At 69.1% G+C, this 12,571-nt stretch overlaps 1 protein-coding gene across 1 annotated transcript in view; it reads right to left on the bottom strand.

Moving 5' to 3' along the window:
- Nucleotides 1–256: 256 nt before the first annotated feature.
- TCERG1L (transcription elongation regulator 1 like) overlaps nucleotides 257–12,571 on the bottom strand; it is a gene marked incomplete at both ends in the record, with an annotated part of 44,512 nt that continues 32,197 nt past the window's right edge. The window contains 5 exons of the mRNA XM_084245620.1: nucleotides 257–413; nucleotides 1,255–1,373; nucleotides 2,853–2,942; nucleotides 5,512–5,644; nucleotides 10,662–10,731. Of these exons, the coding sequence (XP_084101746.1) occupies nucleotides 257–413; nucleotides 1,255–1,373; nucleotides 2,853–2,942; nucleotides 5,512–5,644; nucleotides 10,662–10,731 (569 nt within the window). The remainder of the gene's footprint in view (nucleotides 414–1,254; nucleotides 1,374–2,852; nucleotides 2,943–5,511; nucleotides 5,645–10,661; nucleotides 10,732–12,571) is intronic.

The raw sequence follows: 12,571 nt of genomic DNA, 5'->3' as shown, positions 1-12,571 counted from the left end.
ACCCTCTGTGCACACAGCTCCCTGTGGACACACCCCCTGTGCACACGCCCCTCTGTGCACACAGCCCTCCGTGCACATGCCCCCTGTGCACATTCCCCCTGTGCACACGCCCCCTGTGCACATGCCCCCTGTGCACACACCCCTCTGTGCACACACCCCCTGTGCACACGCCCCCTGTGCACACGCCCCACTGCCTGTGCTTCCTCCTCTGTTCGCCCCTTGCCCGGAACTCTCAGTCTTGTTGCATTTCCCACACTCATCTCATCTTCCGGAGTCTCAGTCTGTTTTCCTTGTCCCGTTTCTTAAGAACAAGCATGAACTGGTTGAAGAAGTGCTCCTGGTCCTTTCGTTTCTGCACAAGTCGAAACCTCTGATCCCGGCCGTATTTCTCGGCAAACTCCTTGAAGGTGGTCCTGGAAAGCAAGCAGGTTCCTGAGCTGCCAGCCGAGAGCCTCCCGGCTTCCCGCTCGCAGGCCCGCGCCACTGGGACGGTGGACCCTCGCCAGCCCCTGCGTGAGCAGCACCGCGGCTCTCACCCTGGCCCGACCGACCACTGCCCCCTCCTGCGCCACCCCCCACGCCTTGTTCACAGCTCCCGCAGGTCTGTTCCAGAAACGTGTCCCTTTAGCGGTTAGGGGCGAGCAGCCTGGCCGTGGCCCCGCCCACCCTGCTCCCGGAACCCTGTCTGTCCCCCACCAGGGGATGCCGGCATGGGCTTCGCTCTGTGCTGACGCCGACGTCTGCCCCAGGGACTGACATGTTGTCGGGCCCCAACACCGAGAGTGGGTCTGTGCTGGGTCAGGGAGCCTCTGACAAGGACACAGGCGAGGCCCCGCGGGCTGGACAGCTCAGGGACACAGGAGTGGACACATCTCGCAGGTGCAGGCTCCGGCTTGCCCAAGGGCTGGCTTCAAGGGCTGACCTTGAAGCCAGGGCCAGTGCGGCTCGGGCCGACCTGGCCTGCAGGAGGCGCCCGGGGCCCAGGAGAGGAGCTGGGCCCTGGCCCAGGCCTGCGGCCCCTGCCCCTGCAGACGCTTCATTTTGTGTTAAATTATTACGACCTAGTGGGTTTCCCATGAACAGTGAGGGGGCACTGCCAGGGCTGTTAGGAGAGAGGGCGGCGGCCGGCAGAGTCCTCCTCCCTGTGGTCCCAGACGGTGGGGCTCAGCCCTGCGCGTGACCCCGCCCGGGCTCCAGAGCTGCTCTGAGGATACCTGGGGAGGTTCAGCTGCGACTGCGGCGACACCCCCCTACCTGGGCGACACCTTAGATTCCTCCAGAAGCTTCCTGAACTCTTCTTTGGCGAGCAGCAGTTTGCTTTTCTTTTCCTTGTATTCTTCTTTGATTCTGGCCTTGACAAACTGCTCAAATATCTGAAAACACACAAGACAGAGCTGTCGCGGGCGGCAGACCAGACAGGACAGTGTGGTCAGCGGCCAGCCTCCATCCCCGCTGCCGGCTGGGGTGAGACTTGGGTTCCCAGAGGCCACGTGCTTCTCCACCAGGGCGCCCCCCCGGGTGGCGGGGCCGGGATGGCCGGACCCGGGGCAGCTGGCCCAGCCGGCTGTGCCGATGGGCTCTGGCGCTCTCGGCACCCCAGGGCACTGCGTCTCTTCCCGCCACCACATCATTGGCTCTGGGCTCAAAAACCAGCTTTAACCAGGGACGCGGAGGGCGGCCGGCGCCTCTGAATCGCGAGCGGTGCTCCCTGGCTCAGCAGAAGGGCTTGCTGCGGCCGCTCCCGGGTCCTGCGCCAGCGGGAAGGGCCGTGGGGGGAGCACGCAGGCCCCCAGCGTGGCAGGCGCGTCCTGAGGGCGGGCTCAGCGGAGTGTCGGACACACATGACAGGCTCTGACTGTTTTGGTTGAATAGTCGAACTTTCTGGCTTTTCGTATCACAAAAGGCAGAGGTGACGCCTGGCCATGACGAGGTCCTGGTTCTCACCCCGGGGACGTGGGCGTCCGCGCGGCTCAACGCAGCGTTTTCTGAGGCACCTCTAAGCACTTCTCACGTGCTCGAAGGTTTCTTTCCAGAAAATGTGACTCAACTGGCTGGCAACAGCGCCAGGAGACGCAGTCCTGTGTCTGGGGGACCTGGCCTGCCCCAGAGCCCGTAGGGGCCAGCCAGCGGCAGGAGCAGATGGCCACACAGCAGGCGCCCCACGCGGCCCAGGCAGCTCCTGACCCCGGGGCTGAGGATGGTGGCCGCTGGCTCTGCTCTGGTGTGAGGCCTGGGGCACGTGTGGCCGCTCCCCCCCTCTGCCCTCCTGCTTTCTGTCTGCCCCTCACGACACACCCACGCCCGTCACGTCTGCCCCAAGAGCAGAGGGGTCGCCGCCGCTGGGGGGCCAGACAGGGCTGTGGATCCTCCGGGATTCGTCTCCAGACCCGGCTGGGCCGGGACCATCCGTGTTTGCAGTCTGGCCGCCTGTCCGTCTGTCCGTCTGTCCAATCTGGGAAGCAGTGTTGGCTCCGTGGCCCACTGTGCCAACAACCATGACCTCCAGGCCTGGTCCCTCTGAGCCATGTCTTGCTTTCCAGGGACCTGCTCTAGAAACTTCCATCCTCTGCTCCTGCTGCTGCTGTCCCCTGGGCCTCTCCCCTTGCACGACTGTCACCACGACCTCAGTCTTTCCAGCACGGCCCCTGGGGTGTGTCAGGGTCCCCAAACCTGTGAGTGTGAGCGTTTGCCTTCTGGGCCTTGACGGCTGTGCTGGGGGCAGCTCCAGGACCGTCCCTGCACCCGCGCTCACCCCGCTCTCACGGGCGGGTGCAGACCCCACCCCCAAAGGGGCAGCCGCATCCCCCCCAGCCTGCGTCTCCCGGGCTGTCCCCAGGGTGAGCCAGCGTTACCTGTTTCCGCTCCTCGGAGTTCAGCAGGAGGTAGCGGGGGTCAAACACGATTTTATGCAGCTCTTTCTCCCAGGTGGAGAACGCGGACACCTGAGGGGGAGTGGACAGTGCGCTTAGCCTCGAGGCGCGGGGGCGGCGGAGGAGGGCGCGGGCTCGGGACCCGCAGACACGCCAGGCTGCCCGCTGCCCGCGCCCGTGGACAGCCCGTCTCCAGGGGAGGAAGGAGGCCTCTGAGAGCTCAGAGCCCGGCTCGGGGAGGGCGCGTCTCCCGCACTCCCGAGCTCAGCGCCAGGAGACCCTTGATGACGACGTCTGTCCTCGGTGACGGACCCACTTCCCAGCAGGCTGAGGCTCACGGGGACCCGGCACGAGGAGCCTGTCACCCCAGCACAGGGTGGCCACGCCGGGTGGCCGCTGGCCTGTGGCAGAGCCCACTCCCTGGCCTCTGCCTCCTTCTTTCTTTGCCCCAGGTCCCCTCCCGACACCCCCCCCCCCCCCCGCTCCCAACCCGGCAGGTTCCAGGACTGGCCAGGCACCCGAGCCAGGCTCCCTCCCTCGGGCTCCCCCATTGGGGTTCTGTGCTCTCCAGGAGCAGGCAAGGGGTGAGGGGGACGAGGCTCCGGGACAGGCAGGGGCGCCAGGCCCTTCCCGGAGCAGAGGGGAGCGGGGGCCCGAGGGGGAGGAGCGGCCATGGGGACGGGCCTGCCCGCCTGGCGCGGCCTCCGGGCTCAGGGCTGCACCCGAGCCTCGCCGAGGACAGCTGGGGGCACGATTTAGGCCGAAGGGGATGAAACGCAATTACATTGAAACGATGGTTTCTTCAGCTGCGCCAGAGCTGGTTGCAGTCCAGGACACAAATTTCTTGAGATTTAAAAAAAAATTAACTTTAGAGAAAAAGACCGGAGGGAACGCGCCCCGCTGGTGGCGGAGCCTCCTGGGTAGCGCCTCGGGGTCTTTCCTCTTTTCTCACTTCGGGGCGCCTCGGGGGGCACCGCTGGGCTCCGGGGAGCCCAGGAAGCAGAGGGGCATCTCCACCCCACACAGAAGCGGGCGCCGCGCCAGGCCACGGGCACCCGGCCCCGCCCAGAGGGCTGCGGAGCCCCCGAGCCCCCACGCTGCGGCTCCCGGGCGTCAGGCGAGGTCCCAGGGACTGACTGCGCAGAAGGAAAACTCCATGAACGGTCCCTGATGTGCTCACGGAAGCAGCAAGGGTTACATTAATAATCTGCTGTTCGGTGAAACCCGCCTCCTTAGGAGCGAAGTCTAAGACAGAGGTCTCGGTGGCGCGTGCCGGGAAAACGAAAAGGAAAACCTCCCTTCAAGCCCATGCACTTACCACAAGCCGGGAAACCCTGCCCGGCCCGGCCCTCGGCCCTCGGCCCTCGGCCAACTCCCAGGCGCCCCGGCCCAGCCCGTCCCGCCACGGGGACTCGCTTCAGAGCCAGCGCAGCGCGGGCCTCGCTCACCCGCGTCCCTGGAAACGCGACCTTCCCGAGGCTCCTCTTTAGCAACTAGAAATCGCAGGGGCTCAGCTCACCCCGTGACCCCGCACTTATAAAACGAGCTGGCAGGGTCCCCAGGGCGGGAGTCAGGGTGGGAGCCGCAGGCGACTTCCTGGGGTCCTCGCGAGGGGCTTGGCCTGTCCCGGGAAGCGCAGATGCTGGCGTGGGGCTTTTGTTTCCACGGGGGCTCCCTGAGCCTGGTCACTACTGACCCGCCCGGCTGGGGTGTCTGGAGAGCGAGCAGGGGGTCCGGGCGCAGCGTGTCCCAGCGCGGGAAGGGGCGGCCCCGCCTCCCGCCTCCCTCTCAGGAACTCGCCCCTGGGTGGACCCGGCCCGAGGTGGGGATAGTGGTCAGGCAGCACCCGGCCGGGCCAGGGCGAACCTCCCAGCCGCCCCGGTGGCCAGGAGTCCGTGGTCGAAGCAGCGCCAAACAATAACCCGAGGGGCGGGAGGGGCTGCAGCCTTTTGGAATTAAATCAGCCTGATGAAGGCAGTTTTTAAAACCCTGACTTTTGCCAACAAGCACGTCCTCTGTGGTCCGGCGTGGGGCCAGCTGCCCTTGGCACCGCGTGGACGGTGCACCTGTCAGGTGGCCCGGCATGGTGGGCTGGCCTAGGCTGCTTCTCCTTCCGCTCGATGCGGCCAAGGCTGTTTCCCCACTGACAGAACAAGGAGAGGATGCCCGGCTGCGCCCAAGCCCAGAGTCCTGCCCACCGGGCAGCCCAGCCCTGCCCGGGCCCCTCGGAGGGTCCTGTCGCAGCTGTTCCTGCCGCGGGGCAGCCTGGGGTTGCTGACCGGGGTTCAGGCCTCAGCCCCCGGTGGCCTCGGGCGCTGCTCCCTCCTCCTGGTCCCTCGCACCTGCCTATGCACCCCTGAGCAGAGCGGGCAGGAGTCCCCTGGAAGGAGCCCCGGACCCGGCTCCGCGGCTCCCCAGAGTCGGGCTGTCTGGACTTCCGGATTTTGCTGAGGACGCTTGGGGGCTCCAGGGAGAGGGGTCCTGCTGCACTCGCTGCTCTGGGCAGCCCTCTGGGGGTGGACACCCGAGACCGACCCCAACAAGAGACACGGTGCTTCCTTTTGGGGCCCCAGGACGGCCCCTCCAGGGCCCCTCCAGGGAGGCTCCCCCTCACCGAGCTCCAGGGGGGCCCCGCCCTTACCCCACGCTCCAGGAGCATGTCTCGGAAGTGGGCCACCCGCTCCTCCAGGGGCAGCAGGATCGGGGGCGGCGTCCTGGGGCCTGGGTCGCCGCTGTCCATCTCAGCCAGCCCGGGGCTCTCGCGGCCGTCCGTCCTTCGGGCAGAGGACACGGTAAACAGCCCTGGCCCCGCTGCGCCCGGCCCTGCACCTCCCCGCGCCTGGGACGGCGGGCTCGGTCCCTCTAGGCAGCAAAGCCGCGCAGGTGGCCAGGAGGGTCCGGCTCTGGGACGACGCAGGCACCGCAGGTGGGGGGGGGCGAGGGGAGGCTGTGCCACGCCGGGTGCCCAAGGGAAGCAGGCCTCCCTCCTGGAGGCCACGGAGCCAGCCGGCTTGCCCCCGGCCCGGCTCCCGCCCCAGGCCCTCCAGAGCAGCTTCAGTCTGGACCAAAGCGCCCGCTCCGTGGAGGCCGAGCCCACCAACTCGCAGGGCGGGAGGGCGTCCAGGCCCAACCCAGCGCCCCGAGGCCCAGGCCAGGGGCCCACTCAGGCCCAGCCTCTCAGGCCCACTCAGGCCCAGCCTCTCAGGGGCCCACTCAGGCCCAGCCTCTGCGCACAGCCGCGCTCACAACGCCCGCTCCCGGACACACGCCGCGGTCACCAGCACACGCGGCCACTCACGCCACGGGCCCGCCTGGCAGGCCTGGGCCCTCCCTCACGGCGTCTTTGCTGTTCAGGGCAGCCCCGGACTAACCCACAACATGGGTGCCGCCCGGCGGGGGCCGTTCACAGACCAGCTACCTCCGGACGCACAGTCTCTGCCCTTCATGTGATCATGTGGGATTTTGGGAACAGAAGGTCACCATGGGCTGCGTGTGTCTCGTTCCAAGGGTGGGCCGGGACTGCTCTGTGAGGAATTCTCAGCTGACAACAGCAGCGTGGGGGCGGCCTGGCGTTGCTGCCAGCCGATGGGGTCCCAGGGCGCCCGAGCCGCTGGCCATGCCCCGGAGGCTGGCAGGGCGCTGGGGAGCGTCCGGGCCAGGTGTGGCAGGAGAGGGGTTTGGCCTTGTCCAGCCGATCCCAGGTCAGGGTCCCCAGGCCCAGGGCCTGCCGTCCCCACCCTTTGGGACGTGAGGGGCACCCTGCCCTGGGTCTGGAGGTCTGGGCGTGTCCCGCTGCCCCACGGGCACATGTCTGGCCGGACGGGTCCAGGCTCAGCAAGCCGGTCACTCTGCCTCTCAGGGGCCAGTGCTACTGAAGAGCAAAGAGGGGACCTCACCTGCCACTGCCCAGAACACCCTAGACCACAGACATGACCTCACCACCCCAGGTCTTTCGGGCGGCCACCTGAGGCCACCCGGCAAAGGACGGTCAGTCCACCAGCTGCAGGTTATGGGTCAAGGAAAGTGGCTTTTCACTGTCCCCACGATGGGAGCAGGTGGGGTGGGGGGAGAAAGGGGGAGGGAGGGGCTGGGGGGCAGGGTTCCCTGCAGCTGTGCTGAAGCCCTTCTCAGCACAACCCGCACCCCCACATACCCCCCACGCACCCCCACACACCCGGCGTCCGTGTGCAGGGGCCCTGGCCACTCGGAAGGTGGGGGCTCGGAGCTGGCCGAGGCCACGTGTCGGCACCAGGGAGTGTGGGCTCAGGCCCTCCCAGAGTGGCCCCGGCGCCCCCTCCCCAGGCCCTCCCTGCCCCCCACTTGAGAGAATCAGCAGCTGCCGGCTTTGACCTTGGCCCGACTGCAGAGCAGGCCGAGGAGATGCGGATGAGGCTGTGTCCAGGCGGCCGACCCCACGCAGAGAGGGTCCGAGAGGCGCCGGGCAAGGGGTGTGGCCGGGTGAGCGGCCTCGGGCAAGTGGCTGTCCAGCCCGCCCCGCGCCTCCTTTCTGCTATGGTCTCTGCTGCAGACGAGGCGGCCTTGAGCTCGCCGGCGCGGGCGGGCGGCGGGAACATGACCTGCTCATTTCTGATCCTGCTGAAATATTCAACGCCTGATTCCGCCGTCACCGTGTCCCTGTGCCTCCCGGCGCTGCGGCTCCTAAACGCACAACAGGCTCCTGCGTCTGCATCCGCGGCTCTAAGCCCAGTGAGCAGGAAACGCCAACGGAGGGCGGCTCTGGCAGGGGCCACCAGCCCGCCCCCAGGCGCCTGCACCCCGACTGTGCACTGGGGCTGGATGCCGGCCTGCCCGCAGGTCCGCTGGGGGCACTGAGGCTGCAGGCACTGGGCGAGCGGCCCTGCAGGAGCTCCGCTGGGTGAGAGCTGCCCTCCCTGCGGGCCCTGGGTCAGGGTGGGGTGCCCGGGGTCCTGCTTCACCCGGCCAGCGCCCAGCGGCCAGCTGTAAGCAGTGGCAGGGCACAGTCAGCACAGGACGCCTGGGTGGCCCTGGCTCCCAGCACGAGTGGCCCCACGGCTGGGCCTTGCAGGGTCTTGAGCCGTCCCTGTGGCATGCGCTGGCGGGACGCCCGTCCCAGTCTCTGCCCGGCCATGGGGAGCTTCAGAGCTGGCCCGGATGTTGCTGCCCATGAGTCTGAACGTGACCGCCCTGCTCACGCGGGCTGACACCGGGCAGCTGGGTGAGTGGCCAGTCTGGCATCCTGCTCCAGGAAGGGCAGGGAGGGCGTGCAGGGAGATGGGGTACTGGGAGTGGGGATACAGGGGGGTACAGGGAGTGGGGGTGCAGGGGGTGGCGCTGCCCCTCTCAAGACCCCCCAAGATGGGGCTCTTTAGGGTCTTGGGGCTGCTGCCCATCTGAATGTCCATCAGCCCCTCCAGCCCCACTCTGTCTCCACAGCCAGGGCCCGTGGGGGGGCACAGCGCAAGAGGCAGCGTCGGGGGTGGGAACTGAACACTCGGTCCAAACAGATGCAGCGGGGCCGCCCACAGGGCACAGCGGGTGCAGCGCAGGGGACGCTCCACAGGTCGGACGGGGTGGGGGTGGCCCCGGCTCGGGCAGGGGTGGACGCGGCTGCTTCGCCGGCCTGGTCTCCTGGCGCTGGCGTCCACTAGCCTCGGGGCCAGCCCTGTCTGCTCAGCCGGGGGGCATCTCACCTTTTATTTGCTTCAGTAGGCGGGAGAACCTCTTCTTTCTTCTGGCAAAGAGGCTGGAAATTTATCATCAAAACGCCACGAGCCTATAACTCCGGCGCAGGCGAGCGTGAGATTCTGCGGGAATCAAAGTCTCTCTGCCTTGTGGGGCCTCCGACGCTGGATTGTGTGCGCGTGACAAACGGCCTTGGCAGAGGCACTCGAGAGCCGTGTTCTCCGGCCCCCGGCCTCCGCGCAGCGCAGCGCAGGCTCTGGCAGTCAGGAGAACGGCGAGTCAATTGGGGTCTCGGGGCTCGTGGGGGCGATGCGGGGGCCTCCACCCCTTTCCAGGGGTAGCTGCGAACAAAGCCACTGGGCGGGAGGAGGTCGCCGGCCCGTGGAGCCGCCGCCGAGAGGCCCTGGCTGGGTCGGAGCACGAAGCTAGAGATCATCTGGCCTCGCCGCGAGGCCAGGCCGCCCGTGAGGGACAGGCGCAGCCGGTGGCTGGGCACACGCAGCCCACAGGAGGAGGGCCCGGGCGCTGGGCTGGGGGCCGACGCTCCCCTCCCGCATCCACCGGCTGCCCGACTGCACGCCGCTCTCCCGTGGCTCGGTTCTGTCCGACAGCAAGATGTGGTCCTCCTGGGCGGCCCTGGGTGTCCTGGCCAAGGAGGGGCCCTGGGCCTCCGTCCCGCACCCCCTGGGAGGTGCTGCTAAAGGCTACAGATCGTAGGCCATGACCAGCTGTGTCCACCGTCCGTCCCCCCCGCAGGCAGAGCTGGCCTGGCCAGTGGGCAGGACCCCGGCAGTGAGGAGAGCCCATATGCTCCCGGGGTGCGGCGCCCACCTGGGCCCAGCGTGTCCTGTTCTGGGACCCCTGCCCGGCCCAGGAGCCCACACTGTGATCCCCCAAGGGCGGGTCAGCCCCAGGTGCTCTCCCCCGGGGGTGATCCCCGTCGGTTCTCAGGTCACCGGGAGCTCGATCCTGATGTGCGTGGATGCGCCGGCCTGGGCTGTGCCCTCGAGACGGAGGATTTGGGTGCAGCGGAGAGGCTGACGGTGGCTTGTAGAGGAACAACAAAACCCAAGGTCCTCTCCCGCCTGGACTTGCTGCCCCGATAGCCCTTAGCGGGGCAGGAGGAGACACGGCCCAGCTGCGCCTTGGGACCGGGCCCCTAACAGCACCGAGACGCTGCAGAGGGGAGCAACCTCACGGCTCCCGCAGCGCAGGCGCTGAGCCGCCCGGTCCTCCCCCGGGGCAGAGCGGCCCGGGCTCAGACAGCAGGGGACAGGCCTGCACGAGGCGAGACTGGCTCCCTGAGTGGGAGCGGTGGGCGGCAGCCCCGGGGAAACAGGGGACCCCAAGGATGGACAGCGAGGCCCTGGCGTGCGCAGGGACAAGGGGCCGCGGAGCCAGGACCCCAGCGGGGCCAACTCCAGAGAACGGACAGTCAACCCAGCAGCATCAGCGAAGGGACAGCAGGGGACAGGCCCTGTGTCCCACAGGCAGAGGACGCAGGGCGAGAGGCCGAGAATCTGGCCAAGAAAGCGCCCGCCGTGGGAAAGCGAGCCACACCACACACCTCCAGAGAAAGCCGCTGTCACAAGCTCGGGTGGCAGCGGGCGGCTCCGGGGGGACTGCGGGCAGAGGGCAGCGCCCGCGCAAGAGGTGGGTCCGGAAAACGCCGCTCCCCAGCAGTGCAGAGACCAGCGGGACGGGAGCCAGGCCCAGCGTGGCTCAGGGGCACCAGGACGCGGCAAAAGGCCCAGGAGGCGCACGGAACGAGGAGGGCAGAGCCGTGGCCGAGCCCCCGCCGCGCAGAGGCCCCAAGGACCCCAGAGCAGTGCCCTGCAGGGGAGACGCCACCTGCATCTGAGCGGGGGCTGCCTCCGGGGTGCCTGCCGCGAGCCGAGGGCCGGACGGCACCCGCGTGTGCTTAGGCAGCTGGTTCAGTCCTGGGAGCCGGCGGCCGCCGGGGGCGTGGGCTGCGGGGCCCTGGGGGGCCTGGACGGGCTGCGGCCACTGGGGCGGCGCCCGCAGGAGCCCAGAAGGGCCTCTGAGAGAGGAGGCTTCAGAGCCTGGATGAGGCCACAGACCCTGACCCCGTAAGGGCGGCCGCTCGGGTCGGGGAGCCACACCTACCGGTTCCTCTTGCTTTTCACGTTCTGGTCGTCGCTGCCGTCCTCCGAGCTGGATCCGTCGCCGGGGTCGGCTGAAAGAAAGCCAGGCAGCCGGGTTGGGGAGCCCTGGGGAAGCCCCTGGAAGCCCCACTTGTAAGCAGACTCGGCTGGAAGGAAACAGACTCTCCCTGCAGCTGGCGCTGGCCCACCGGCGCCTCTGGGCTGTCCAGGGGGAATCTGACCGCTCTGTTGCACAAAGGAGGCGCCTCCACGGGCTAAGCCCCTGCACAGGTGCCGGCCAGGCCGCAGGACGAGCACAGGCCAGCCCGCTCACTCGGCCCCGCTCCGGGCCCAGCCCCAGGCCGGGCCCCTCACCGTGGGCCTCGCACCACTGACCACGAGCTTCAAAGGCTGCAGAGACCCGGCCTCCGCCCTCTGGGAAGAGCCCATGGGCTTTCGAGTGAGGCGCCCTCCCCGAGCCCCAAAGGGAGCAGGAGACACCAACAAGGGGGCCCCGATGGCCTCTCCAGCCTGGCAGGCGACCAACGCTCCCGGGAGCGCAGCTGTGAGGCCCTGCTCGCGGGGTTTGTCCTCCAGGCCCGTGGGCCGGGCAGGGGCCGCTCTGCCCAGGGCCCCCCAGCCTGTGAGACTGTCCCCCTGCAGACGCCCAACACCCCCACCCTCACCTCCCCAGCCCCCCACCTCACCTCCCCCCCAACCCCGGCCAGCTAGTATCCGACATCGTCCACCCTGTGCCACTCAGGAGCTGCGGGGCCCTCCCCGTGCCCACCGGGTCCTGGGGAACCCGGGGGACCGGCGGGGCAGGGCTGGGTGGAGACCAGGCAGCCCCACGGGGAGCACGGCCGGGCGCGGCCCCTCGCCCCCCCTTCCGCGGCTGTTCCTCTCCACTAAGGGCTCAGCCGCGGCCATAAAAACCCTGGGCGCGCCGCAAGGTGACTGGAAATAACTCAGCTCGCCTGACGCCCCGCAATGTCAGCGAGGAGGCGCCTCGGCTGCGGGGAGGGGGGCGGGGCTCCGCGCTCGGCCGCCCCGGGGACTGGGGCGCCTTCAGGGCCTGCCCCCACCCGCCCCCCGCGGGTGCCCAGGCACACACGCAGGGACACGCCCCGAGCCGACCAGCACTTAGACGCGGCAGCCATTTTATAAAATCTATTCATTCCGTTTGTCTCCTGAAAGCCCCGCCGCCCACGGGAACGCTCAGCCGCCCCATCGCAGGCCAGACACAGGCGCCAGGACGCTCACGGCGCGAGACTCGCTGCTGGGAAACGCGGCCGACCCCACAGGGCCGCGGGGCTGGCGTGGTCCAGCTGGGTCCCCCCGGGCGCCCCGGGAGGCGGCTCTTCCAGAACCCGCAGCCGGGCCCAGGAAGGGCCAGTCTCCGGGCGCCTGTCCTCACACCAACCACCCGGGACCACCCAGGCCCCGGCGCCCAGCGGGCCGTGAGCACAGCCAGCGTGGACGGGCCAGCGTGAGGTCCGGCTGGGACCCCAGGAGGACGGCCAGCCACCCGTCCCCGCCACCTCCTCTGCGGAAGCCCCGGCCCCCGCGTGGCCCACCCCGTCCGCTTGACGCCGCCGACGGGAGTAACTCCGTCAGACAAACCCTTCAGCCGCGTCGGGGCTCAGGCATCTCCCGCACCGTCCCCTCCTGCGGGCCTCAGAGCCCCGGGACGCAGGTTGCGAAGGGGCAGCTCTGCGGGGAACCATGTCCCTCAGGCCTATCCTGGTCCAGGTGAGAGAAGCGGACGCCAGCTGCACCTGGCCTCGTGGGCCCCTGCCTGAGCCGGCCCTGCCGCGCTGCAGAACGGGGAGGCGGGGGGGGGGGCCGCCCAGTCTCCTGCAAGAATCGAGCTGAGGCGAGGAGCGTCCCCTGGCCCGGCGGCCACAGCCCAGCCCTCCTGGCGCGCACTTG

The sequence above is a fragment of the Talpa europaea genome, assembly GCF_964194135.1.
Source record: "Talpa europaea genome assembly, chromosome: 10".
NCBI classification, from domain to species: Eukaryota; Metazoa; Chordata; class Mammalia; order Eulipotyphla; family Talpidae; genus Talpa; species Talpa europaea.
This window is presented reverse-complemented; position numbering and strand designations above follow the sequence as displayed.